This window comes from Entelurus aequoreus, linkage group LG07, assembly GCF_033978785.1.
Source record: "Entelurus aequoreus isolate RoL-2023_Sb linkage group LG07, RoL_Eaeq_v1.1, whole genome shotgun sequence".
Taxonomy (NCBI): domain Eukaryota; kingdom Metazoa; phylum Chordata; class Actinopteri; order Syngnathiformes; family Syngnathidae; genus Entelurus; species Entelurus aequoreus.
The window spans coordinates 68,298,667-68,325,664 of NC_084737.1; the positions used below are offsets into that span (position 1 = coordinate 68,298,667).

The following is a 26,998-nucleotide window of genomic DNA, read 5'->3' on the forward strand; positions in this document are numbered from 1 at the left end:
TTAACACATCCGACACATATGTAGGATTAACTGAGGGAGAATTCAAAACCAGATGGAACAATCACAATGCTTCTTTCAGAAGCAAAAGCCTGCGGAACACTACATAACTCAGCAAACACATTTGGAATCTCAAAGACAATAATGTTGAATATTCAATAACATGGCAAATTCTTGCATCCAGCACACCTTACAACAGTGGTAATAAAAGATGCAACCTATGCTTAAAAGAGAAACTGTTCATTATATACCGTCCAGACCTGTCATCCCTCAACAAGCGCAGCGAAATTGTATCAGCATGCCGTCACAGAAGGAAACACCTCCTAGGTAACACATGAGCCAATCACCACGCCCCCACGCCTGCCTGTACCCACCCGCTCTGTGCCCTATATAAACCATGGTATGTGAATGCTTCCATTGAAATCTCCTGATGATTGAGGAAACCCCTCATGAAACAGGCCTGTAGAGATGAAATAGTCTTGTGATTTTTTCCCCACACATACATATTACGCTCTACCACGGTATCGAGCACTATTTAAAAAAAAAAAAAAACACAACTCTTCCAACATGACCATTTTCTTGAAACCATCTTTAATAGAGTGGACTGCTGTTCTGCATATTTACAGGATAAACATTTCCACAGATGGGAGGGTAAATTAACTTTGAAATTACTTAAATGTTGACAGTCCAAAGGTTAAAATGGGAGGGAGGGCGACAATAAAAGAAAAAATTGTTGAACTTCAGAGAAAAAATGCCCTCAACTTGGTTTATCTTTTGGGCCAGTTGTGGCGAAATCCTCTGTAAGAATAACATACAAATAGTTAACAAGCAGTGAAACTGTAATACTCAAAAATGTACATAAAAATACAGTACTTATACCTGTCAGATCTTCCACCTATGTATGACAAACTTTTTCCAGCACCAAAATTATTTTTTTTCCCGCCTGCAAAATTCTGCAAGACAAAAAAAAAACACATAACACCAAAGCACAGAAATAATATACACTACCGTTCAAAAGTTTGGGGTCACCCAAACAATTTTGTGGAATAGCCTTCATTTGTAAGAACAAGAATAGACTGTCGAGTTTCAGATGAAAGTTCTCTTTTCCTGGCCATTTTGAGCGTTTAATTGAGCCCACAAATGTGATGCTCCAGAAACTCAATCTGCTCAAAGGAAGGTCAGTTTTGTAGCTTATGTAACGAGCTAAACTGTTTTCAGATGTGTGCACATGATTGCACAAGGGTTTTCTAATCATCAATTAGCCTTCTGAGCCAATGAGCAAACACATTGTACCATTAGAACACTGGAGTGATAGTTGCTGGAAATGGGCCTCTATACACCTATGTAGATATTTGCAGCTAGAATAGTCATTTACCACATTAGCAATGTATAGAGTGTATTTTTTTAAAGTTAAGACTAGTTTAAAGTTATCTTCATTGAAAAGTACAGTGCTTTTCCTTCAAAAATAAGGACATTTCAATGTGACCCCAAACTTTTGAACGGTAGTGTACATGTTATGAAGCATAGGGAACCAAAACAAATACCTTTTTCTTAAAGTCATGACTTTGTCGGTTTGGATCAAACTGCGAGTTGTCCTTTGCTTTGGTACCTGTGAATAGAAACAGTCAAAAGATTATCAAAGCATGTTGCACATCTCTGGACCCTGAAGCAAAGGTTTTACAAGTTATCAAAATACCATACCAGCAAACACTTTGAGGTCTGACTGACTGTAGTCAAAGGGTTCGAAGCCCTCCTGAGGAGGCGGTTCGGGCTTTTGGGTCTTCGCTGCAGTTTTTAGTTTCTTATTTGGCTTGGGAGTCGACTCTGCAGCCTCACTGGGGACCCTCTCACGCTTCTTTCCTTCCGGTTTTGTACATTCCTGATAACAAATACTCCATAAATGTACATATAATTTACCAATATCGCTGTCAAGTATTGCAGAGTACAACTGGGAGCACAGGTGTATGATGGATCAGTGTTTGTTCACAAAGTAAATTAAGCTTTGGACTGTTCAGTGCACTGAAGACTGGAGGTGAAAACTAAGACATTTTGCCTAAACGAACAATAAGAAGTAACCTCTCTGGAGGAGGACACGCATCACAAACCATAATGGCTAACTTATAGTTGTATTTCCATATGACCGACAAATAGGGATATAACGGTATCAAAATCTAACGGTACGATATTAAGGCCATGGTAAAAAGACTTACAAATTGTAGTGTGTAAAATGCAGTGGCAGGAATGTTTGGGATAACACACATATTGCAATTGAACACAAACATAATGCTAAATGTTCTATCCATCTAATCATATACAGTATATTACGACAAATATGCAAAGAATTGTGCAGGGACATCCACTGTTCCAAGCAAATATCATTAAAAAAAACTAACAGCTGCGTGTCTTTAAAGTGACAATATAAACATTCAGTGTAAAACAATGTTCATGTTAGTGTCTTTCATTTTGTACTTTCTGAGAAGCAGTGTCCTTCACAGTGGACATGTTTATATTAGTCTGAAATATACTGTTTAACTAACAATTTAACTTTGAATTATTTAAAACCTCAAAAACTGATGATTGGCTTCACTGGCTTTAAATATATTTTTTTGGGTGACAGTTTATGACTGGGGTTGGCCTCATCCGGCCCGCCAAAAAATAAAGCGGAATTGAGCACATTGTGTAATAATTAGGACCACATTAATTGTCCTGTAATACCAAGTAATTCCACAGAGTGGCGCAATAGGACTGCAGTATGCTTGATTGAATGCACAGCAGAGGTACAGTTTTTCTATTGCTAATGCTCTGACAGCAGAAAAAATTTGCAACAATGAGAAAAGTTGGCAGCAACTAACGGACAACTAAATACTTTTTCACTGAAGTCCAGTCAAAGGCTCTACGTCTTATTTGCCAATAAACCGTTGCGGTTTTGAAGGAATACAACGTAAGTCGTCATTTCTGCACCAACCATGCTAGTTATGCAAACTACCAGTCAATGCAAGAACGTACCGTTAGTGCTCAGAAGTTGGAAGCTAATTTTCAGGCTCAGCAAAACATCTTTATCCGACAAACTACCATCCAAGAATCAAGCACAAAGGCAAGTTACTGTATATACTGGCATTCAAATTAGCCAAGATGAGTAAGCCTTTTTCCGAAGGAGAGTTTCTAAAAGAGTGCGTGGTGAAGACAGCAGGTGTATTTTGCCCTGAGAGCAAGAGAACATTTGAAAAAATATCTTATTGCGCAGAGGACAGTGACTCGCCGTGTGGAGCTAATTGACGAAGACTTAGTTGGCAAGCTCAACAACAAAACAGAGTCATTTACATTATATTTATTGGCACTGGATGAAAGTAATGACATTCGGGACACCGCTCAGCTTTTGATTGCCATCAGAGGGATTAATGACAATTTTAAAGTAATGTAGGAATTTTTGGCCATGGAATCCCTAAAGGAAAAACGCGAGGAGAGGACTTATTTAACAGCGTGGTGGAAGTCGTCATGAGGCACAAACTGCCTTGGAGTAAGCTAGTTAACCTTACCACAGATGGGTCGCCAAATCTCACAGGAAAAAACATTGGGTTACTTAAAATAATCCAGGAAAAGGTTCCCGCGTTGAACATTTTTTTTTGGTAAATACCTCCGTGCGGTGTGACGGGACCAACTGGCTGCGTCGCTTTGGAAACGCTCGGGACGAAAGTGGCACACATTGCTTTGCAGAACGCAGACTTTCTTTCCTTCGCCAAAGAGGTTAGGTTTTCGCCAGGGTTTATCTGTCTTATAGCAACATAACTCAAATAGTTATGGATTGATTTTGATTAAATTTTTCAGGAAATGTCCAAAAAAACCATTCCTCTCATCGATTACGAACAGACTTTACTTCCTGCTTACGGTGTCCCATGCCTCCACCTTGGCGACCCGCGCTGCGCTGAGGATTCTGGGCGACGTAGTTTATTTTCAGACCCAGCCTACGCTAAAGCGGTGGAGAAACTACACACCAAGTTTTTGTTTGATACCGTCAGGTGTCACGGAAAAAATTGTAAAGACCAAAATACAGCGTTATCTACAATACCGTTACACCCCCACAGAAAAATATTATAAAAAGACCAACAGAAACACTTCACTCGTTCACGAGTCATCAATTTGATCTGAAAGCCATGTGTCATGAAAATGGATGATGGGGGGGACAGGTTATTACAGTCAGAGCAAACTTTAACGACCTAAGCCAGGCTCTCTGGTGGGTGAAAGTGTCCCAAAAGGGACATGGACAGTAAGGCCTATCTGAAGTGGAACAGAATAGACCAAGGACAAGAGAAGAAAATCACTCACCGCTGCTTGCTGGCGCACAGTGGGTACATTCTTCAGAGACTCCTCGTAGCTTTCCTGAGACTTATTTCTGTCCTCTGCGGGAAACAACAATAAAGCGCAATTAGGCTTACGACAAATTTAAGGGCTTTTACGGTACACGCAATTGTCATAGACCCTTTCCAATGTCAAACACTTTCACATTTAAATTTGCAGCCTTCCTAGCACTTTACAATTTTATATTGCATTACGTTATATAACACTTCAGGGGAGGCATAGCAGCTTGTGAAAAATAACGAAAAACATTTTATTATTTAATCCGGACCGCTAACTTCAGTTATGTTAACATGTATTGCTAGTTCTTACAGTGACAATACACTGAAAATAGGCCCCAGAAAGTAGGAGCTTTTTGGAGCGAGGCTTACAATGCCAAACTTACCCCCCAAAAAATGGTTAGTTGTCAAGCAAGCTTCACATTTTTTTTACGGCAAAACGTTTTATTTATTTATGTGTTAAATTCTTGTCAGTATTGCTTTTTAATAATGAAATAATTCTTGGATATATAATAAAACTGCAATACATTTTAAGTTTGGGTCCAGGAGGGCAACCACATACCTAATTTAGGTATTATAGCTGAAAACGTTTAGTTATCTTGGATCAAAACAAAGTACGTGTCAGAAAATACAGGCAGTAAAAATTAAAGTTTATCTTGAATTCAAAGCATTCCAAAAAATGGTTATTCATCCTCTGTTCAAAAGACCTGACCTCGATCCTGACCTCATGGTAAACTACCGGCCGGAGTCCCACATTCCCTCATCTTGAAAATCTTCGAAAAAATTGTTGAACAGCAGCTAAATGAACACTTAGCATCTAACAATCTCTGTGAACCCTTTCTGTCCGGTTTCAGGGCAAATCACTCTACGGAGACAGCCCTCGCAAAAATGACTAATAATCTATTGCTAACGATGGATGCTGATGCGTCATCCATCTTGCTGCTACTTGATCTTAGCGCTGCTTTCGATACCGTCAATCATAACATTTTATTAGAATGTAACACATATATTGTATGTCAGACTTAGCCTTTTCTTGGTTTAACTCCTATTTTACTGACAGGATGCAGTGCGTCTCCCATAACAATGTGACCTCAGCATATGTTAAGGTCATAAATCAATCAATCAATGTTTATTTATATAGCCCTAAATCACAAGTGTCTCAAAGGGCTGCACAAGCCACAACATCCAGTTCAGATCCCACATCAGGGCAAGGAAAAACTCAACCCAGTGGGATAACAATGAGAAACCTTGGAGAGGACCGCAGGACAAAGCAACTCGGTAAAGAATCTTGGTATTATCTTCGACCCAACTCTCTCGTTTGAGTCACACATTAATAGTGTTACTAAAAGAGCCTTCTTTCACATTCGTAATGACACAAAAATGTGTCCCATTTTGTCCACCAGCGAGGCTGAGATCATTATTCATGCATTCGTTACGTCTCGTCTGTAACATATCATTTTTGGGTCTCCCTGTGTCTAGCATTAAAAAATTACAGTTGGTACAAAATGCGGTTGCCAAACTTTTGACATGAAACAAGAGAGTTTGATCATATTACGCTTATACTGGCTCACCTGCACTGGCTTCCTGTGCACTTAAGATGTGACTTAAGATTTTACTACTTACGTATGAAATACTAAACGGTCTAGCTCCATCCTATTTTGCTGATAATATTGCACCATATGTCCCGGCCAGAAATCTGCGTTCAAAGAACTGCGGCTTATTAGTGATTCCCAGGGCCCAAAAAAAGTCTGCAGGGTTTAGAGCGTTTTCTATTCGGGCTCCAGTTAGATCCGGTAACAGTTAGAGATGCTACCTCAGTAGAAGCATTTAAGTCCCATCTTAAAAATAATTTGTATACTCTAGCCTTTAAATAGACCCCCATTTTAGACCAGTTGATCGGCCGTCTCTTTTCTTTTCTACTCTGCCTCACCTCTTATCAGGTGACCACAGATGACGCGCTAGCTGTTCAAAGTCGGGACCCGGGGTAGACCACTCATCTGTGCATCAGTTGGTGACGTCTCTGCGCTGCTGACTAGTCCCTATTCAAGATGATACCCTTTTGGCCTCCCAGTGGACTGGACTTTCACATTATGAAGTCGGGACCCGGAGTGGACCACTTCTTATGCATCAGTCGGTGACGTCTCGGCACCCCAACTTGTCTACATGCAAGATAATCCCTGCTGGCAAAACTATGGACTGAACTCTCACATTATTAACTGTATCCACTCTACATCCATTGTACCGGTCACCCAAGGGGGGAGGTTCACATTGTTCCCATTGGGTTGAGTTTTTTCTTGCCCTGATGTGGGATCTGAGCTTAGAATGTTTTTGTGACTTGTGCAGCCCTTTGAGACATTTGTGATTAAGGGCTATATAAATAAAGTTTGATTGATTGATGAAAGAAACTTATTTTCTCTACCTAGTTTAGTGTTTTGTTTTAGTGTAGCCCTATCCTATATTGCCCTGCACATTTGTTTTTACTTTGTGTTATCTTTGCCTCTTGTGTCCAATCAGGTAAGAAGGAAATTCTTGAATCTTGTATGAACGAACCGGAACATTTTCAACAAAGTATCCTATAACATTTGTACAGGTTTGTGCCAGTTTCAATTAACATTTCAATATATAATCCCAAGAACGTTGTTAAAAACTAACAAAAATATTTAAATAAATCAATTTTCCAGACTTCCAGGAATCTTTACCACATTACCTGTTGCTTTCCTTGCTTTTTCCTTTGCCTCCTTCTTGGTTTTCTTCTTTGATTCCAGCTCCTTCTGTTGCTGTTCCATACTCTGCAGTTTCCACCTTTTACTGATCTGAAATTAGAGAGACAATTTGGTTAGAGTTGCACTTTTAGTCTTCATCATAGGCCGTGGCTTCTTGAATGTTTAAGCGCTTTGTTGTACCTCAAAAATCTTTGACGAAGGGTCAAACTTTGCATTCTCATTGATATGCACGCCATTAGAAGGCAGGTACTGAAATCATAAAAAAACATAACTCATTATTGTTTCATCAGCTTACAAACCATTCTGGAGGGTGAGTGGATGGATAACTCTTACCATCCTAAAAGGGTTTTCAAAAGACTCATTGATTTGCCTGGCTTTGTTTTGCGCCACAGTGAGGGAATCTTGGCTTTCTCTTGTTTCTGGCTCCTTTAAGAAATACAAATATCAAAACAGGTGCACTACAGTCACACTGAAACATTTACAGTAAACCCTATTGTTACCTCGAACAGTGTGATTTTGGCAGATGCCACAAGATGGCTTTTTTTCTGACCATCTGCATCAGATGTGTGGTCATCATCAGAGAAGAGCACTCCTTGTTTAACAGGTAGTTCTGAGGGAAAAAAAATAAATGATTGACAAATACTTAAAGGGGAAATAGGGTGATTTTTATCTACATTTAAAACACACCTTTGTGGTCTAGATAATATATGCTTTGGTGTAAATTTTGCATAAAGTTAGTGTAGAGTCACTTTTTTTCTCTCTGGCACTCATCAAAGCGGACGCTTTCCCATCCCCTCTTCCTTATCTCTCCTGCTTGCTTCTTTGTTTTGTCTCGTCTTAACTTTCTTGTACCCTTTTTTTGCACTGCTCCCCAAAATCTAAACAATGTAATTGATCATCTGGACTCTCAACGAAATTGACAAGACCTAAGGTTCGGGGGAACCTGCCTGTCCTGACCAAACTGTTGTTGCCTGGCGACCCTTAAAGTCGAGGACAGTGAAGATATCTACCTATTCGGAATCATAATAACAGAATATCTGCTAATTGCTCAGGTGTATCGACAAATTTCAAGATGCTGGCAGCCATTCAAAGTAGCGTAAAGCTGCCACACAAGTTTGGAGGATGCGGGCAGAACTCCAGGCACGCTGACTTTTTGTAAATTATGGACAAAATTATAAACTGGACAACATCTTGGAGATGCTGTCTGCTCTGCATGGCAAAGTATGATAAATTTAAGGACCAAAATTAGACAATTAGTGCTCAAAGACAAACATTTCAATCTGGATTGTTTTCTCTGGCTGCAAGCAACGTGGCAATGTCACTGTTTTGCGGTTATCCTAGAGGACAACAGTGCAGCGAAGACGAGACAAACTCCTTCCCTGTCTCTCATTAACATACACCTGTTGTTTGTTGGCTTTTGTTGGACTGACTGGCTGTGTTATCGCATTTGCGACGCACGCACGCACCACGTGGGAAGATGAAAAACGAAGCAGCGTCCCCTGCAGTGCCATACGGTGCAACAAATTTACTCGCAAATGCGCCTAAAAATATTTTTGTTTTTTTTTAAACTGTCGCACATGTGCGTAAGGGTATTTCAACCCTGACGTCATCTTCGGAAAAGTCTGCTGCCGCGCAAAAGCTAAGTACTATCTTTTAAACTGTGTGCTTCTAATTGTTATACAGCTTTCTTTATTCCTTTGCCAACATATTTAGTAGTCTTATCAAACTAACAAAGCACCCACTCTCTGTTTCACCGCCTCTTTCTCAGCTCGCTAGCTGCTAAGCAAAACTATTCCCGGTCCAAAGCAACTGTGCTCCGAAGGCGTCTGCTCCCTCACGCTGCTACTACTCTTCTCCTATTGCTCCAATAACAGCTGAAACTCGGCTCGGTGAAAAAAACAACGCGACTATGGCTCCCTGCCCTTGGTGCACCGTTCTCATTGATAGGTTGACAGGCCAATCGCACCACTAGCTACGGCAGTGCTTCTCAATTATTTTCTGTCCCGCCATCCCCTAGGAAGAAGAAAATATGTTGCGCCCCCCACTCTCCACTGTGACTATAAATAGTATAATTTGTCTATAAAATTGTGATAACTATACCCCTGTATAATAACATTGTAAGCTTATTAACATTAAAGGAAACAACACACCATTCTTTCCTCATCTCCCACCGTGGTTACAGTGAAGCAAAGTGCTACGTACGCTTTATCATACTCTGGTAGGGCAGGAAAAAGATGTTTCCCGTGGTCACACACGCCCCCTTTGGCATCGCACCGCGCCCCACTATTTGAGAAGGACTGAGCTACACGGACATAGTTGTACACATCAGCTCTAATGACACTAGGATGAGACAGTCAGAGATTACAAAGGGGAACATTGCTCGGACTTGTAATCTCGCTAGAAACAGAGTCATTGTTTTTAGTCCTGATGCACGTCAGTGCACCCAGCTATAGCACGCCAACCCTCCTGCTGTGAAAAATCTGTGTGTGATATTTGACAGCGAACTTAAATTTTAAAAACAAATAAACTCTCAGGTTTTTCCAGCTGAGGCTTTTGACAAAGGTGAAGCTTTTTCTGCAGAGGGCAGACCTTGAAAAAGCCATTCATGCTCTCCTCAGACTGGACTACTGTAATGCCCTCTAAAGTGGACTAAATCAGTCACTCCTCCACAAGCTTTAGTGAGTACAAAATGCAGCTGCTCGCCTCCTCACTTATGCTCCAAAACATGCCCGTATTACCCCCGTTCTCTTTGCTCTCCGTTGGCTCCAAGTATATTTTAGAATACATTTTAAAATCCTTCCTTTTGTTTTTAAGGCCATCAATGGTCTGGCCCCCGTATACTTGGCTCATATTTTAACTGTTCGCCACCCACCAAGGAATCTGCGCTCATCTTTACACACATCTTTGGAAGTACCAAGGACTAGAGGTAAAAAATGGGGTGATCGTTCTTTTCCCGCATCCGCACTCCCAGCACTAACAGTTGCGAGCCATCACGGAGCTAGAAGTTTTCAAATCTCAACAAAAAACATATTTGTTTAAAATAGATTTTAACAAACAATTGCCATAAGTATATACAGTATTATTACCATTTTAATATGTGTGGTTTTAATTGCTTTTAACCTATTTGTCCTGTAAAGCACTTTGTGCACCATTGTGATGTTGTAAGGTGCTATACGAATAAACCTTGATTGATTGCTAGAAAGATGACTCGGCATTGAGTACATGTCTCTGGCCACCTGCCCGCGAGAGGCAATGATAAAAGGTATTGCAGATTAGTCTCGCTTAACAAGTGGCTGTCGTGTTTTTGTAGAGAACAAGGACTAACGGTGTTGTATGTGTTTTGTGAGAAGGAGGAGGAGAAGCGAGTTTACCCACCGCTAGCTGGCGCAGTGAATGCCAGAACAAACCTCGCAAGATACACCCCATAACACCCAGTCTTAAAAGTGTCAGACACCCACCAAACTGAAGAAACACAATTTTATAATTATTTATTGTATTTATTGGACTATTTGCAATACATTTTTGCACCTTATCGATTAAATTCACTGTTGCACTTTTATTTCCAATGCAGCTATACAAATGATGCACAGAAAGACAAAACATATGACCGGAACCTATTAGCTGGTCTTTAATGTCAATCTGTGTATCAGAAATGACCTGCGCCTCCTGTATGTCCTTGTTTTGTTTTAAATCTGACCATGTCTAGTGCAGGTTATATGTCTTGTTAACTCTGGTATATTTTTGCTTGATAAGATCAACCTGCCCAGGGGCAGCAGACGGAATTTAGCCTTTGGCTAGAATCTGACATATTTTGTATATGTCCATTAATATGTACTGTTCCTATTTTATACATGAAAGTATACATTTTTCATTGTTGTGCACTTATGTCTATTGTGAAAAATGTCCCAATTTAAATGCTTTGAAAAAAAAAAAAACGCCTTATACAAATATACAACAAATATACCGTACTGTGAGTATTAAGCTTACCATCTGCAGAGAAGTGGCTGGGATTGCTTTCAGGGACCCGAGATGTATCATGCGGACCAAACATTGTAACCTCGGGCTATAAAAAAACAAACACACTCAAACTCACTCCAAATCTTTACTGTCTACAACTTGCTGAGTGACAAATTCCTCACCTTTTTGATTGGCGTCAGTCCTTTTGTTTTTTGCACTGGAATCTCAGCCTGTGGGCAGAAAATCAAAGCCGTGATAAACAGCACAAACATGGCAATAGTTCAAGCGGGAGATCGTTTCTTACCTTGAGGAGTGGCATTTCTCGAGCCTCCTGCACTAACAAATGGAGCTCATTGACCTGCTGCCTCACCAGTGGGGGAACAGGGTTACAGCAGGCAATTATGCCCTGAGGCTCTCTGAGTGGAGAGGAAAAAAAACAAAAAAAAAATCACTGGGCTGCGTTTATGAATAAAACACAAAAGTCTTATATAGAGTGGTGAGAATGGACTCAATAGATTATCTGGGAGATTGAGTCAACCTACTTTGGCAGCTCTTCAGATATTTTGCTCATCATATGAGTAGGCAGGACATATCTAAAATAAATAAATAAATGAATAAACACATCAAACTGAGATTCATACTGAAAATGAGGGATGTGGAAACCTGGCTGAAACAGTTCACATCCATTTCCAAACAGCCTACCCGGTGCTTTCATCTTCCTGTCGAGCCAGCTTGTCCCTCCAGGCGAACAGAAGTCTGAAGGCAGTCAGCTGCTGGGTGTTAAAAGACTTCTTCTGCTTTCTCTGCACCTCCAGATACGACTCCTCTGTGAATATTGGCTTTGCATATTTCTGTGTGGGAGGAGGCACGGGGGCACACGGTGGGAATTGTGAGAAATGTCAGAAAATGCAAGAGGGGTTTGTAAAATATGAAAGGGATAGAAAAGAAGAACATCATCTCGATGGAGCAAGAGCAAAGAAAATTATGTACAGGGATATGAGCACCCTTTGGAAAAACAAAAAGAAGAACAAAATTTAGAAAATAGAGGAACATTTGCTATGCAAACCCCAAAAGAAAATTTTGAAACTTAAGACTACATTTCATGCAGTTGGGCGCATTTCTACACTATATTTTACCTTTAGATTTTATTTTCATCTACCAATCTGTTTTGGCTGTCTTTTTGACACTTAAATGTCCCATGTAATATACAACAGAATGTTTAGTTTTTTTCCGTAGATAATTTATTAACATTATTATCATTGAAAAATGTAATGTAAAATTCTATAACATGCATGCAGAGAACTCAGAAAACGTTTCCCTATCCTGTAGCTAGACCACCTTGGGCTATATACTTCCGGTGTTGTGACCTCTGTTTACAATCTGTCACGTCACGTGGCTCATAGAGCGAATGGCGGCGACAAGTAAGATAGCTAGATGGTTAGCTTACTACCGAGCTTTGGTTCTCCTGATCATTTCCTCATCCTGCAACTCAGTGTGGCATTTAGGGAAGAGGAAGAGCGTGTACCTGCGGCTAAGCCGGGGGTTCCATTTATTTGGTCTAGATCATATTTTTATTGATACTTCATTAAAAAAAACACTGAAATTATATTTTGACTAGAATTTAAATGTTTTAAATGTGGATTTCTGCATTTTCGCAAAACTTTTACATGCCTGGATGTACCGGTGTCATTTTAATCTCAAATTCAAATGAGAAAAAAGTAAACAATTGAGCAAACCTTGAGAGAAAGATCTTTGCTTTTGTTCCAGACAGACTGTAGCAGACCAGGCTGACCATGGTTGGAGTCCAACAGCTGTGCCCTTACACAGTCGTAGATGTAGAGGAGATAGTGGGTGTCAGAGCGACCATACAACGCCATCTCCTCTGGCAGGGGCCTATAGGAGATAATATAGCAGGTCATTATTACAGTAACGTCTCTAAATAACGTAACCTTAAATTTGATTTTTCTAAAAATCAAAACAGTTAACATCTGCAGCACAGAATGATTCAAAAACCCAGAAACAGCTCTGACAATGCATTTGAGGCAGTTTGTCCAAATAGAGCAATCCCTCGTTTATAATTGTTAATTTGTTCCGATCATGACCGCGATAAATTAATTTCCGCTAATTATGAATTATTAATAGTAAATCGAATATTTTCATAGCTTGAACATATAAAAACAACTGTTTTCGTCTTAAATAAATGTTTCAATATAATGAGCCCCCTAGACATGAAATAACGCGCTTTAGTCACCTTCACCCTCTTTTAATCCAATATAGTTATTCTGCCAGAGGCTGAGCCAATCAAAGGCCACTATACTGAAGTGTGATCTGATTGGTAATATTGATATTTTTAGTTCATTTAGTCATTTGTATGCTTGAAAAGGCTTAATTTGGGGCAAAAATATTGTAGAGTATACTAAAAAATAAAATGAGAAAAATATGCAAGGTTGTGAAGACGCAATTTTTGAAGCGTAATGTGCCAAGGGACGACTGTTATTTTACCCACCAAACCAACTTCTCCAATTCCTTTTTGTGATTTTCTTTATTAAAAACAACTAGTAACAAATCTCATATCTTTTTCAGGTGTTATTGGAGACCAGTGACGGCTGCTGGTCTTTCAAGTAGGGGAAGCTCATTTTTAGCTACTCTCTAAACACAAATACAGTCTCCAATAACAAATAAAATATATACTATAATACATTTTATTTGGTATAGCGCTTTTCAGGTTACTCAAAGACGCTTTACAGGATAAAAATTAAAATATAAAACAGTTTAAAGTAATAAAACATAATACTGGAAATATAAAAGCAGTACATAGTAATAATACATAACACTGGACAATACAAGACACAAAATATAAATATAAAGATGCTCGACTCTACCAAGAAAATGCCACTTACAAGACTTTAAATTTCTCCTCATAAACTTGGAACAACGGAATGAAAGTTGAAGAATGCGCTGGCAGTGGTTTATGTTTCAAGATTACTGGTTCACTCATTTTGCTGTCAATCAAAAAGTGATTCAGCCTAAGACAGATCTTCTGATCATCATGCGGAAGCCCGGTGTCCAGGCCAGTCAAGGCCAAGCCCACTTTCCATTCACTTCCGGAGACATTTCGTGTACGTGGGTTGGACAAAGCCAAGCATTTATCCAACAATTGTCTAGTTTTGCTGCAGTGAAACAACACACTATTGAAGTCCCCCATAAAAGTCAATAGACACACTGCTTCAACACCGCAGCTTTTATTTGGATGTGGCGGGTCGCCACGATCAATTACATGTAGGGGAAGCCATGCAATAATATAAATTAAAAATTCATATTTGATTGTGATTAATCAAAATTAATCCACGACAACCCTGTGATTAGTCTGATTAAAATGTGTAATCATCTGAAAACCCTATTTTCCATTTTTGTATAGGGGAAAATGATTTTAAACATGAACAAATTGGTATTAATAAAACCATCAGAGGTATTTTGTTCAAGCTTTAAGTTCCGCCTGAAATAAAAATCAAACTGCAAATACCTAATCCTCCAGTCAGCAAGTTGGTAGCATTTGTCTGACTCTACGCTACAGAAGTGCTTGAGCAGGTGGTCGAGCGAATGTCTGGCCAGGTTTAACGCTCGACTGGCCTGGTGTGTGTCAAACATGTTGACCACATACAAGCCAAAGTCTCTCTGGAGCCACTCCATGTCAGAATCGGCACCGTGAAACACCTGACAGCCGTAGAGAAAAAATATAAGCATTAATACTTGTGAATATCCCCATCAACTACAAATCACTATGGATTCCAGAAACCAGTTAGTAGATCAGTTGCATTACTTTGACTACAGAATGATTGGTGAAGGCCTCGTTGAGGATGTACATCTCACTACGGAGCTCCAAGGTGTCGATAATGAAGTCCTCCTCTCTGGTGGATATCTGCATCAGACAAGTGATTCCCAGGAAGCTCCTGTAGGAATGATGCTGTCGTGGAAATGGGGATCAGTTAGTTGCCAAGATGGAGCACGATAAATGACATCAAATGACACATTATAGTGCTTGTACCTCAAGGTCTACCGCAAATTCAGACACCTGGTCGAGCTTCTCATTCAGAGCCACCAGATCCTCCAGTGTGTCAATGAAGGTGCAGCTTGTCTCTTCCAGTGGCTTGTACATCTACAGTGGGCCCACAAAAGACAGGTAAAGTTAAGGTCACATAACAGTAAAATATTCAGTTTTTTAAAAACATTCCCTCCACCCCAGTGATATTTTAACGAAACCTCATATCATAGAATACATATTTGTTTATTACACCCTCTGACACAGCTTCTCAATGTAGTGAGGTGGGTGGGTGGATGTATTTTAACACATCAGAATGCCAAAAGTCAGTACAGAGGGAGCTCCAAAGTCCAACATGTCTGAAGTCAAACAATTTGAAGGTTCAACCAAAAACTTGGAAATCAACCAGTCATCATAGTGACATCATGTAAGGATTTACTACACAAGTCTATTTTTCAGTGATGCGGATTCGGATATAAACCTGATTATTACAATTAAAATGTTTAATTACAAAGTAATTTCACAAGGCGGCACAATGTTGATAAACTCAAAGGATAAATCCATTTTATAAGTTATTTAAAAGTGATAGAAAAAGTTAGTGTTTCCTATCTACATGCTGACATTGAAATATTGTTTTGTAAGTCTGCACCCAAAAGTCAGTGTTTCAAAAATAAAAATAAAAGCAGCAGTTTCTGTGAGGATGTAGCTTTTTACATTGTACCTGTGGCTCCGGCTTGGACAGAAGGGTTTCTGGTACCATAAGATGATCCAATTCATACTGGTATGGGTGTGCAAACCTATAGAGAGCAACATTTTAGACCTAAACACAATCCAAACAAAAATCCATCTATCCACCCATAGGCCTGGGCGGCTGCAGTCTCAGTTGGTAAACCCAAATTTAACAGCCAGCTGTGAGGCATAATCTCTCCAGCGTGTGCCAGGTTTACCCTGGGAACTCCTCCCAGCTGGGCATGCCCAAAACACCTCACCGGGGAGGGGCACAGGAGGCATCCGGACCAGATGCCTCAGCTATCTGAACTAGCTCTTCGATGGGCCCTATTTTCTCATGTGCTGAAATAAAAAATAAAAAAAGTGCAATTGCGCAGAATTCTGCTTGCATTCTCCCCCTCGACCCAAGTCTGTCACTGTGCGCCCTCATCCAAGATACGCACTCTGGGTGGCGCAACTCTCAAATGTGGGTGTTCCCTGTAAAATCTGGAATTGCCTGTATTCTCCCGTTGACCTAAGTACTTTGTTTTAGGCGCCTCTGAGGCTGGAATAAGTCCAGCCTCCAGTGAACCATCATATTGCACTTGACGCACGCACTTGATGCTCACACACGCACTTCATGCTCACACACAGTCCATGCAAGCTCCTCTGACGAGTCACGGCTTCACAAACAGTCGTACCAAACAGAACTCTTAACATCACAAATAACATCAGCGGGAATACACTACATTATTATTCATATCCGGCCTGGAAGAAAAATCTTTTGTAGCGTGCATTAGGGATGTATCGATAAATGGTATTAATGATAACCCCGGTAAAACACTTGACAGTCTTTATTGCGGTTTGAAATTGAAGTTATCGAAAAACTGTGATTGAAAGCTGCATTTTGATGAACTTACAGATGGACTGGCGCTAGCTCGCCAGCTTAAATGCAAACCTGAAAACAAGAGGCATTAACGTCTTTTCCCATTAAGAAACGACATACCCCAATCTAAACTTATATAAACACATTACTGTCTGAGCAACTCAAATTGTGTACATTAAACCTACATGCTGTGCTTTCTTAATACAGAGTGAGAGGCTTTGTAAGGTCATGTTACCTCTAAGCTAAACAAAATTGATGTTAATCAACCCCTTTTTCTCCCCCCTCCCCAAATAATTGATAAGAGAACCCTTATCGTTAAGCAGAATTGAATGTGGAATCGGAACCGGAAAAATCTTATAAATTTCCATCCCTACGCGTGACTGGCATGTCCAGAGGCTGGATGCGAGAATACGAATAAGAGAAACGTGTGTAACTTTAAGCGCATAGAGAAACACACACACACGGGAAAATATATGAAGGCGCAGCGGCTCTACTCTAAGCTCCTCCAGCACGATCAAGATTCTCACCCTATCTCCTTGTATGAGTCCTGTCACCTTACGGAGGAAACTCATTTGGGCCACTTGTGAGTTCAATCTTGCTCTTTCAGTCACTTTTCTTTTTAATAAAAAGGCAAAAACATGACAGCTAAGTCTTACATGTCTTCTACGTGTTCTTGAGTTCTCTGCTGGTGAATGAAGTCTGCTAATGCTGCTGGGACATCAATATCTTCTGGTCTCTCTTTGCGGATTTGTTTGTTGGTGAAATCTACAGACAGGAAAGTAGAGCGAGGTCAGAAATTGTACACCTGATAAAAATCAACAAGAATTTGATTTCATGTTAACATCATCTTACAAGAGGGAAGGGGTTTCTGCGCATTAGGCTTGATGAAGAGCTTGGGAATAAACGGCGTGTTGCTGTTGTCAACTTTTTCCTTGAATTTCAGCTGCGGCCGTGGAATATTCTTCGCATGGAGCAGCCGGAAAGTCTCAGCACGACTTCCAGAGCCTAAAGCCTGATCAATACAAGCTTTGTTTCAGCTGAGGTGAGAATTACAGACAGGTATCTAGACTACGAGAGTCGAATCAACCAACCTTGCGATTCCAGCTGGAAACGACAATCTTGGGAGGCTGAAAGCCAGCTGGCATGACAGGCTTCTGGCTCCTGTTCACGCCATCAGCCTCATCCAGAAGAATCCCCTTATGGAGCATACGCAATAGCTTATTTGGTATGAATTTCATGAAGCAATTAGCATAACACTAAAGGTAGAGCTCATACCACTTTTTCAAGGATGACATCGTTGGAGTCCACAACCAAGTCAAACCTTTCCTCCAGGCCGGTGATCTTATCACGGTCTCTCATGCGAGATCGGCAGTTGTGATGTTGCATTATCTGACTCATACTAACACACAAACACGGTGGAACGTGTCAAGATAACACATTTTTAGATGCAACAGTAGCAATTTACGTAAAGTTTTGTTTGTTGCCGTTTAATAGGTGCCTGGACAGGCTCAAGATTGAATGTACATTTAGTCACAAAACGCATCGACAAGCGAGGAACTCACCAGAGCAGCAGCTTATCTCCTTGAACTTCACAGAATTCCTGGAAACCAGGGAAGCTGCGATAGAAATCAAAATCGTCTCCAGCTTGAGGCAAGCCGCTAGCTGCTTTTGTGGCAGACAATACTGAACCCAATCCATACTGCACAGAAGAGATATTAACCACATTTAAAATACACTTTATATAGATTTTACAATATGAATTTACTGCAAAGCCTTTCAAAATAGAAGGGCTGCTAGTGTACAGTGACATCAACATAAACTGTTTTTCCTACTGCTGTAAAAGTTTAATTTGGCGAAATTTTTCTAAAAAATGTGTGCAATTTAAGAATTTTAAATTGTCAAATGTTTCATTTCTTACAAATACTGTATAACACTTATGCCAGTGATTCTCAAAGTGTGGGGCTCCATCTAGTGGTACGCCATAAAATCACTTAATTAAATATTCAAACAGTGTTACTGTTCAAACTGAGAGCCATGTTACAGTCGGGGCAAAAATATTAAGGTTTACCCCACATGTAATTGATTGTGGCGCACCGACACTGCAAGATAAATGCCGCTGCACCTTCAAAATAGGTTACATTTTTTTACATAAAATCCAATTTTAGTAATATTGTGTGAATGGATATACTGTAGTTTATTATTTACATACTATTGGCCATAATGGGCTTGAAAAACATCTCAAATGTCATATAAATGTTCCTCTAAGTCTAAGCTTTATTTTGGAAAAAAAAACAACAAAAACAAATGTGCATCTAAATCTCCTGTCAGGAGCGAGACAGCTGGTCGCACACCTAAACAGCAGTTGGCACGCGGCAAAAGTAGAGAGAAAGTTGAAGAGAAAGGTATTGCAAGTTAATGAATGTATTTATTGTCAAAGCCTGTGAAAACTACCTTAATAAATTATTTTGATATTACGACCGACAATAATGTCTAACTTTACGCCGTGTGCATTTTCTCTGTGTGGAGTGTGCAGGTTGTCTCAGAGACTGCAAATTCTCCATGCTGTAGGTATGAATGTGAGTATGAATGATTGTCTATATGTGCCCTGCTAATTTTGGTTAGCTTGTCAATGAGCTAGTCCATTGTACGTTAGCATTAAGCTAGCTTCATTAGAGCTTCATCCTCTATAATTGTATTGCTTCTTTCAGTTTATTCCAAACTATATCATTAATTTAACGTGTTTCCTACATGCATATGCACTTCATGTGTATACATAATGTACGTTCCCCTTCTGTGGTTAGTTTTACAGTGACTGCATTGTGGAGATAATCAACAAAACACCTCAGGTTAGTTTTTTCATTTGTAATTCAAACGACTATGTATATATGGCAAACTAAATTGCAACATTCAATCAGGTAGGGCAGAATATAATGTAGCTTTTGTTACATTGCACAATAAGCTGCAACAATTTAAATCGCATTGACCAAAGAGAACACCAATTCAGATTCCTTGTGTGTTAAGCATATTTTGCCAATAAAGTAATTCTGATAAAATATTAAAATATGTTATCAATAACTAATAACACATTGTCAAAGATACATGAAACATGTGTAGCCGTTTTTAGGACAATATATGCATCATTGCAAATCAAACTTTTGACATCATATATGATGTCATATTGACCACGCCCCCACCGCTAAATATATATAGTGGCAATCTAGGGCAGTGTTTTCAACCACTGTGCCGCGGCACACTAGGGTGCCGTGAGATACAGTCTGGTGTGCCGTGGGAAAATGTGTAATTTCACCTATTTGGGTTAAAAATATTTTTTGCAACGTTGTTGAGTGTCTGTGCTGTCTAGAGCTCGGCAGAGTAACCATGTTATTCTCTTCCGTATCAGTAGGTGGCAGGCGGTAGCTAATTGCTTTGTAGATGTCGGGAACAGGTTGTGTGAGACGATGATGGTTTGTCGTGATCACAATATGCCGGCGACAGCGGGAGGCAACGTGCAGGTAAAAAGGTATCTAATGCTTAAACCAAAAATAAACAAAAGGTGAGTGCCCCTAAGAAAAGGCATTGAAGCTTAGGGATGGCTATGCAGAACCTAACTAAAACTGAACTGGCTATAAAGTAAACAAAAACAGAATGCTGGACGACAGCAAAGACTTACAGCGTCTGGAGCAGAGACGGCGTCCAAAAAGTACATCCGTGCATGACATGACAATCAACAACGTCCACACAAAAAAAGATAGCAACAACTTAAATGTTCTTGATTGCTAAAACAAAGCAGGTGCGGGGAATAGCGCTCAAAGGAAGACATGAAACTGCAACAGGAAAATACCAACAAAACAGGAAAAGCCACCAAAATAGGAGCGCAAGACAAGAACTAAAACACTACGCACGGGAAAACACCCAAAAACTCAAAATAAGTCACGGTGTGATGTGACAGTACACCTACTTTGAGACAAGTATAGTGATGCATGGTTGGTTATGGTTTAAATTCATATCCAACAATTGCAACAACTTTTTTATTGTCTACTGAGTTTCATTTTTTGAATGATTTCTGCTGGTGGTGTGCCTCCGGATTTTTTCAAAGAAAAAAATGCGCCTTGGCTCAAAAAGGGTTGAAAAACACTGATCTAGGGGAAACCTCGAAATATAAATATTAAATAAAACCTTGATCTTGTTTTTCATGAATATTTAGGCCTACTACGCTACTGCATTTAAATGTTGATCATAATGGTGGTACTTGGAGAGCCAAGTGTTTTCTGAGGTGGTACTTGGTAATATCTCCGTATTATCGCTAACATTTGTTTAATTTTGTCCACTAGCGACGCTGAGATCATTATTCATGCGTTCGTTACGTCTCGATTACTGTAACATATTATTTTCGGGTCTCCCTATTTCTAGCATTAAAAGATTACAGTTGCTACAAAATGCGGCTGCTAGACTTTTGACAAGAACAAGAAAGTGTGATCATATTACGCCTATACTGGCTCACCTGCACTGGCTTCCTGTGCACTTAAGATGTGACTTTAAGGTTTTACTACTTACGTATAAAATACTACACGGTCTAGCTCCATCCTATCTTGCCGATTGTATTGTACCATATGTCCCGGCAAGAAATATCATTCAAAGAACTCCGGCTTATTAGTGATTCCCAGAGCCCAAAAAAAGTCTGCGGTCTATAGAGCGTTTTCTATTAGGGCTCCAGTACTCTGGAATGCCCTCCCAGTAACAGTTAGAGATGCTACCTCAGTAGAAGCATTTAAGTCCCATCTTAAAACTCATTTGTATACTCTAGCCTTTAAATAGACCCCCTTTTTAGACCAGTTGATCTGCCGTTTCTTTTTCTTTTCTCCTCTGCCCCCCTCTACCTTGTGGAGGGGGGGGGGGCACATGTCCGGTGGCCATGGATGAAGTGCTGGCTGTCCAGAGTCGGGACCCTGGGTGGACCGCTCGCCTGTGCATCGGTTGGGGTCATATCTGTGCTGCTCATCCGTCTCAGCTTGAGATGGTCTCCTGCTGGCCCCACTATGGACTATACTCTCACTATTATGTTAGATCCACTATGGACTGGACTTTTACAATATTATGCTAGAGTCTAGCATAATATTGTAAAAGTCGAGGATGCAATGGACGTCGAGTGGGTCTAGCAGCTAGACCCACTCGACGTCTATTGCATCCGGTCTCCCCTAGAAAGGCGGGGTCACCCACATCTGCGGTCCACTCCAAGGTTTCTCAAGGTGAGTTTTTCCTTGCCCTTATGTGGGCTCTGAACCGAGGGTGTCGTGGCTTGTGCAGCCCTTTGAGACACTTGTGATTTAGGGCTATATAAATAAACATTGATTGATTGAATAAAAAAAGTTTGAGAACCACTGATCAATGCAATATCATAATAACGTGCAACATGTTTGATTATGAGGGAGTGTGTGTAAAGATTGGTTTAATGACTATTTGTATTTTAGTTTTTTTTAAATATTGCACTAATGGATAGTACACACATTTCGTTGTTAACTATAATGACAATAAAGGGATTATGTTTTATTCGATAATAACTATTTAGCTAGAATTATTTGGTTAACCCATTATTGTAATCCAACCCGACAGATTTTTGTTAAAGATACCTTTATGTATTTTTTTTAAACAGATTTCAATCGCTAGCTAACTATATGAAGTATAACTCAAGCAGAGAGCTAACGCACACCCACGTTGCCTGCTTGATTGATTGAAACTTTAATTAGTAGATTGCACAGTACAGTACATATTCCGTACAATTGACCACTAAATGGTAACACCCGAATAAGTTTTTCAACTTGTTTAAGTCGGAGTCCACGTTAATCAATTCATGGTAAAGCTATGCTAAGCTAGTTTGACCATTTTTAATCCTTCGTTTGCTTAAAACTTACTTTCACGAAAGCATCGGCGGTTTTGTAACCGGGGCAAAATTCTTGTTCTTCCTCGTCGGCGGCGTTGAGGTCTGAATCTCGCTGCCGACTGGTCGCAGATTTATTCGCCTTGAGAGAATCCATCGCCTTATTATATTTGTGTACATGTGAGCTGGCCGGGCGACGACTTCCGCGTTTTCTTCTTCGACGGCTGCTCATGTGGCGTCTCCGCCATCGAGCGACGCGCAGTGCACGGGCAGCTAAAGGAAACTGCAGCTCAATTTAAATACTTCAAATTACAATCCCCATATACATATTTTTTTATGATATAATGTTTTGATTGAGCAACAGATGCTTGAGATGCGTCGTCTATTAATGATTTTTCACCCTCTCATTGCTTTAATCGCAGTGCTGAACTAACGCGATGGGCCCACAAGGTGGCAGTGTTGACATCTGCTCTGTGCTGCTATTTAAGCACAGCAGCTTCCCTGTTTGCTTTATTGGCCTATGCACCAATCACGTCTCGGCCAATGCTCCTAGAATGCAATTCAGCACTACATATACTAAATGGGGTCCTCTCACTTTCCATTTTATTTTTTTTGCAGTCGAGAAGAAAGTTGCAGCTTCTTGGTGCGTGCATGCAAGAGGTCAATACAAGGAGGTGAGGAGCCATTGCTGAAGTATCGACACCCCAAGCTCATTATGGATGATCTGTGGTGTGTGGGGAGAAACCTCACTTCCTCTTCGCATTGATCTCTTCACAGGGTCTTCTTCTTATTATCTTAAAAGCATTTCTGCAACACTGGCTCGATCGATACTTCGCGGCAGCTTTCCGTGTCATTGTGTTGTTTTAGCAGAACGTATATGTGGACTTCAGCACATCTACGCTCTGATGAAACTGCGCTCTTGCAAGGCTGTCAGTTCAGACTCCAACAGCAGAGCTGCAAAATTGTTAAGATGGTGCTTTAAGGTGCAGATGACCGTGAATGTGCGGGTAAAAAAAATTAAAACAACGCAAGGCTTTCTGGAAGGCAGAGAAAGTCTTTTATTTGGCAGATAATATGTTTTTTTAAAAGCTTATGCACTTCCAGCCTTTCACAGACAACATACAAGAAGTGGTGGACCACATAAATGACTTAGCAGGCCATGTAAAATGATGTGGTGGACCACAGTAAAATGATGTGGCGGACCACATAAAAAATCGGTTCCCTTGCACCCAAGAATATACAACAATTCTTCTCAACAAAAGAGGATGAATATAATGTTAAAGAAAAATGTAATTTAAAACATTTTTGTACGCACGTACAACACCTCTGGAACTCTCTTCCCAAACCCATCCGTGACTACTCAGACCTTCCTACCTTCAAAAGGCTTCTCAAAACACACCTCTTCAGATCTGCTTTTAACCAGTGATTAGTGTTCTGTGTCTTGTAAATGTCCAGTATTATTATGTATTTTACAATGTACTGCTTTTATATTTCCTGTATTTTATATTATTACTTTGAAGCTGTTTTATATTTTAATTTTTTATCCTGTAAAGCATCTTTGAGTACTCTAAAAAGCGCTATACCAAATAAAATGTATTATTATTATTATTATTATTTAAGACCTTCAGTGTATCAGTATGTGGAATTAAATTACGGTCGGCTGGCCTGGGAACGCCTCGGGATCCCCTGGGAAGAGCTGGACGAAGTGGCTGGGGAGAGGGAAGTCTGGGTTTCCCAGCTTAGGCTGCTGACCCCGCGACCCGACCTCGGATAAGCGGAAGAAGATGGATGGATGGATGGATGGATGGATGGAATATTAAGCAAAGAAACTCTTCAAAGTGTTTACAAAGTGCAAAGAAGAAGAACCATGATAAACATTCTGAATTTATCTCATCCATCCATTCCTTTCCAATATAATCTTACTCATCTCACCATATGAAGTATAACTTACCTCACTCATTATTTATTTATTTATTTTTGATGTCATTACTTATGGAGTATATTGTGAATAAATTGAGAACAGGAAGTGAACAAAAGTTTTAGCAACTGCTATGTAAAGGAAAAGGGGTAGGATTAAATAAACTCTGCTTCTCCCTACTCCTTTTCGAACATGTTGAATAGAGAAACTGGAAATTGTGATGTATGATGTTGTATCATGTATTATGTTCCAAATAAACACAAACTCAACTCAACAATAAAAGGATGTTGTGGACCACATTAGAACTCTCTGCACTGAGCCACCTGGAACACCGGGGGAGCTATGTCAGGATGCTTTTCATCGACTATAGCTCCACCTTCAATACCATCATTCCAGATATCCTGGTCACCAAACTGCTGGACTTAGGCCTCCCCACACCCACCTGTCTTTGGATTAAGGACTTCCTGACCAACCGACCTCAGACAGTGAAACTCGGCCCCCATCTCTCCTCCTCCCGCACACTCAGCATCGGCTCTCCACAGGGCTGTGTGCTGAGCCCTTTGCTGTATTACCTCTACACCCATGACTGTAGTCCAGCCCACCCGGAGAACACCATAATCAAATTCGCCGATGACACAATGGTGGTGTGTCCCATTACAGAGGGCGATGAGTCTGCATACAGAGATGAGGTCCTGAAACTATCAGCGTGGTGTTCAGTGAATAATCTGGCACTGAACACCACAAAAACCAAGGAACTCATCTTTGACTTCAGGAAAAACACTGCAGACCCCGCCCCCCTCTACATCAACCGCGAGGAGGTGGAGAGCGTCAGCTCCTTCAAGTTCCTCGGCACCCTCATATCTGCTTACCTCTCCTGGACCCAAAATACAACTACGGTCATCCGGAAGGCCCAGCGGAGACTCCACTTCCTGAGGGTGCTGAGGAAGAACAGACTGGAGAGGCAGCTGATGGTGACCTTCTATCGCTCGGCTGTCGAGAGCCTGCTGACGTACTGCATAACAGTGTGGTACGCCAGCTGCACTGAAGCAGACAAACAGGAAATTCAGAGGGTCATAAAGTCTGCACAAAAAATCATCGGCTGCCCCCTCCCCTCCCTGAAGGATTTACACAACTCCCGCTGTCTCAACAGAGCAAAAAGTATCACCAAAGACAGCACACACCCTGGCTTCCACCTGTTCGACCTGCTACCATCGGCCAGGCGCTACAGGTGCATCAGAGCCAGAACAAACAGGCTCAGAGGCAGCTTCTTTCCCAGAGCTGTCACCATCTTGAACTCTAACTTATACTAATAATTCACCCCTATACAATATCCTACCCTAATACCCTACTGTGCAATAATAGCCTTCGAGTGCAATACGTCCGACACTGATTGTTATTTATTACTCTGGTACTCTTGTCTTGTTCTGGATATTGTACAGTATTTTGTATTTCTATAGTGTTTTGTATATTGTACAGGATTGGTTATTATTTTTATTGGATAGTCGTCTGTTTATTTCAACTGTTAGTTTTTTCTTTATTACCTCTTCTGTAATGTATTTTTACCCCATATTTGTTCCCACTACCGCACCTTAAGTTGAAGTTGTTAATCACGTTATATGCAAATATAATGACAATAAAGTCCATTCTATTCTATTCTAGAATGATGTGGCAGGCCACATTAAATGACGTGTTTTTCCAGATCTGGCCCCCCGGGCCTTAAGTTTGACACCTGTGGCATAAGTCATACGTGATATCTGTTTGGCCGACGATATAGCTTTTAATGCTATTGTCATGTCATGATTATGCATGTTGACGACACTTTCCAGCTGCGGCCTGCAAATTTCGACAAGAGAACGGAGGCATTCCCTAACTAATCCTCACCTCTATGGCGGAAAATGAACTATGTTTCGTACATGTAGTGTTATCACTGGAGGAGTAGATGACGAGGAATAGCTAAACATGCTACACTACACACCAAAGGGCAGTCCTGGGAAAAATACGACCCGTTAAGATTTTCAGAGCCACGTTCTGGTACAATGTGTTTGCTCATTGGCTCAGAAGGCTAATTGATGATTAGAAAACCCTTGTGCAATCATTTTCACACATCTGAAAACAGTTTAGCTCGTTACAGAAGCTACAAAACTGACCTTCCTTTTAGCAGATTGAGTTTCTGGAGCATCACATTTGTGGGGTCGATTAAACGCTCAAAATGGCCAGAAAAAGAGAACTTTCATCTGAAACTCGAAAGTCTATTCTTGTTCTTAGAAATGAAGGCTATTCCACAAAATTGTTTGGGGTGACCCCAAACTTTTGAACGGTAGTGTATATAAAGTATTTCAATTGTCGAAATCTGCGCTTTTGGGTGTTATACGAGTTATTACGGTAATCTATGTCACAGCAGCTCAGACCAGGAGCAAAGCAGAGTGGGCGGGGCGGAAACACATTTTTACGTGATAATATATCATAATGTAGGTGTTTATTACACTTTGCATTCATATTTTGCTGTTTTTTACATTTTTGTTGTGTTTTGCTTGATTGCAAAA

The 26,998-nt window shown here is 40.4% G+C and overlaps 1 protein-coding gene across 1 annotated transcript; it reads right to left on the bottom strand.

The window, feature by feature from the left end:
- Positions 1 to 585: 585 nt before the first annotated feature.
- Positions 586 to 22,809, bottom strand: exosc10 (exosome component 10). Its single transcript, XM_062052228.1, has 25 exons — positions 22,572 to 22,809; positions 18,225 to 18,361; positions 17,938 to 18,061; positions 17,754 to 17,858; positions 17,515 to 17,674; positions 17,319 to 17,427; positions 15,790 to 15,865; positions 15,075 to 15,185; positions 14,850 to 14,993; positions 14,553 to 14,743; positions 12,766 to 12,922; positions 11,732 to 11,880; positions 11,572 to 11,622; positions 11,334 to 11,445; positions 11,212 to 11,259; positions 11,060 to 11,135; positions 7,573 to 7,682; positions 7,406 to 7,498; positions 7,253 to 7,321; positions 7,057 to 7,162; positions 4,321 to 4,394; positions 1,699 to 1,876; positions 1,542 to 1,606; positions 877 to 950; positions 586 to 795 (listed from the first exon to the last, which is right to left on the bottom strand). Exons 1-25 carry the CDS (start codon positions 22,767 to 22,769, stop codon positions 765 to 767), a joined length of 2,748 nt encoding a protein of 915 aa, XP_061908212.1. The 5' UTR covers positions 22,770 to 22,809; the 3' UTR covers positions 586 to 764.
- Between the last annotated feature and the right edge of the window lie 4,189 nt (positions 22,810 to 26,998).

Excerpts from the sequence above, each read along its gene's own strand:
- exosc10 (XM_062052228.1), bottom strand. The coding sequence starts at position 22,769 with ATGAGCAGCCGTCGAAGAAGAAAACGCGGAAGTCGTCGCCCGGCCAGC. Across the intron at positions 17,428-17,514 it reads GCAGAAACCCCTTCCCTCTT|ATTTCACCAACAAACAAATC; the intron begins GTAAGATGATGT and ends TCCTGTCTGTAG. Across the intron at positions 7,163-7,252 it reads CTTCGTCAAAGATTTTTGAG|ATCAGTAAAAGGTGGAAACT; the intron begins GTACAACAAAGC and ends CTCTAATTTCAG.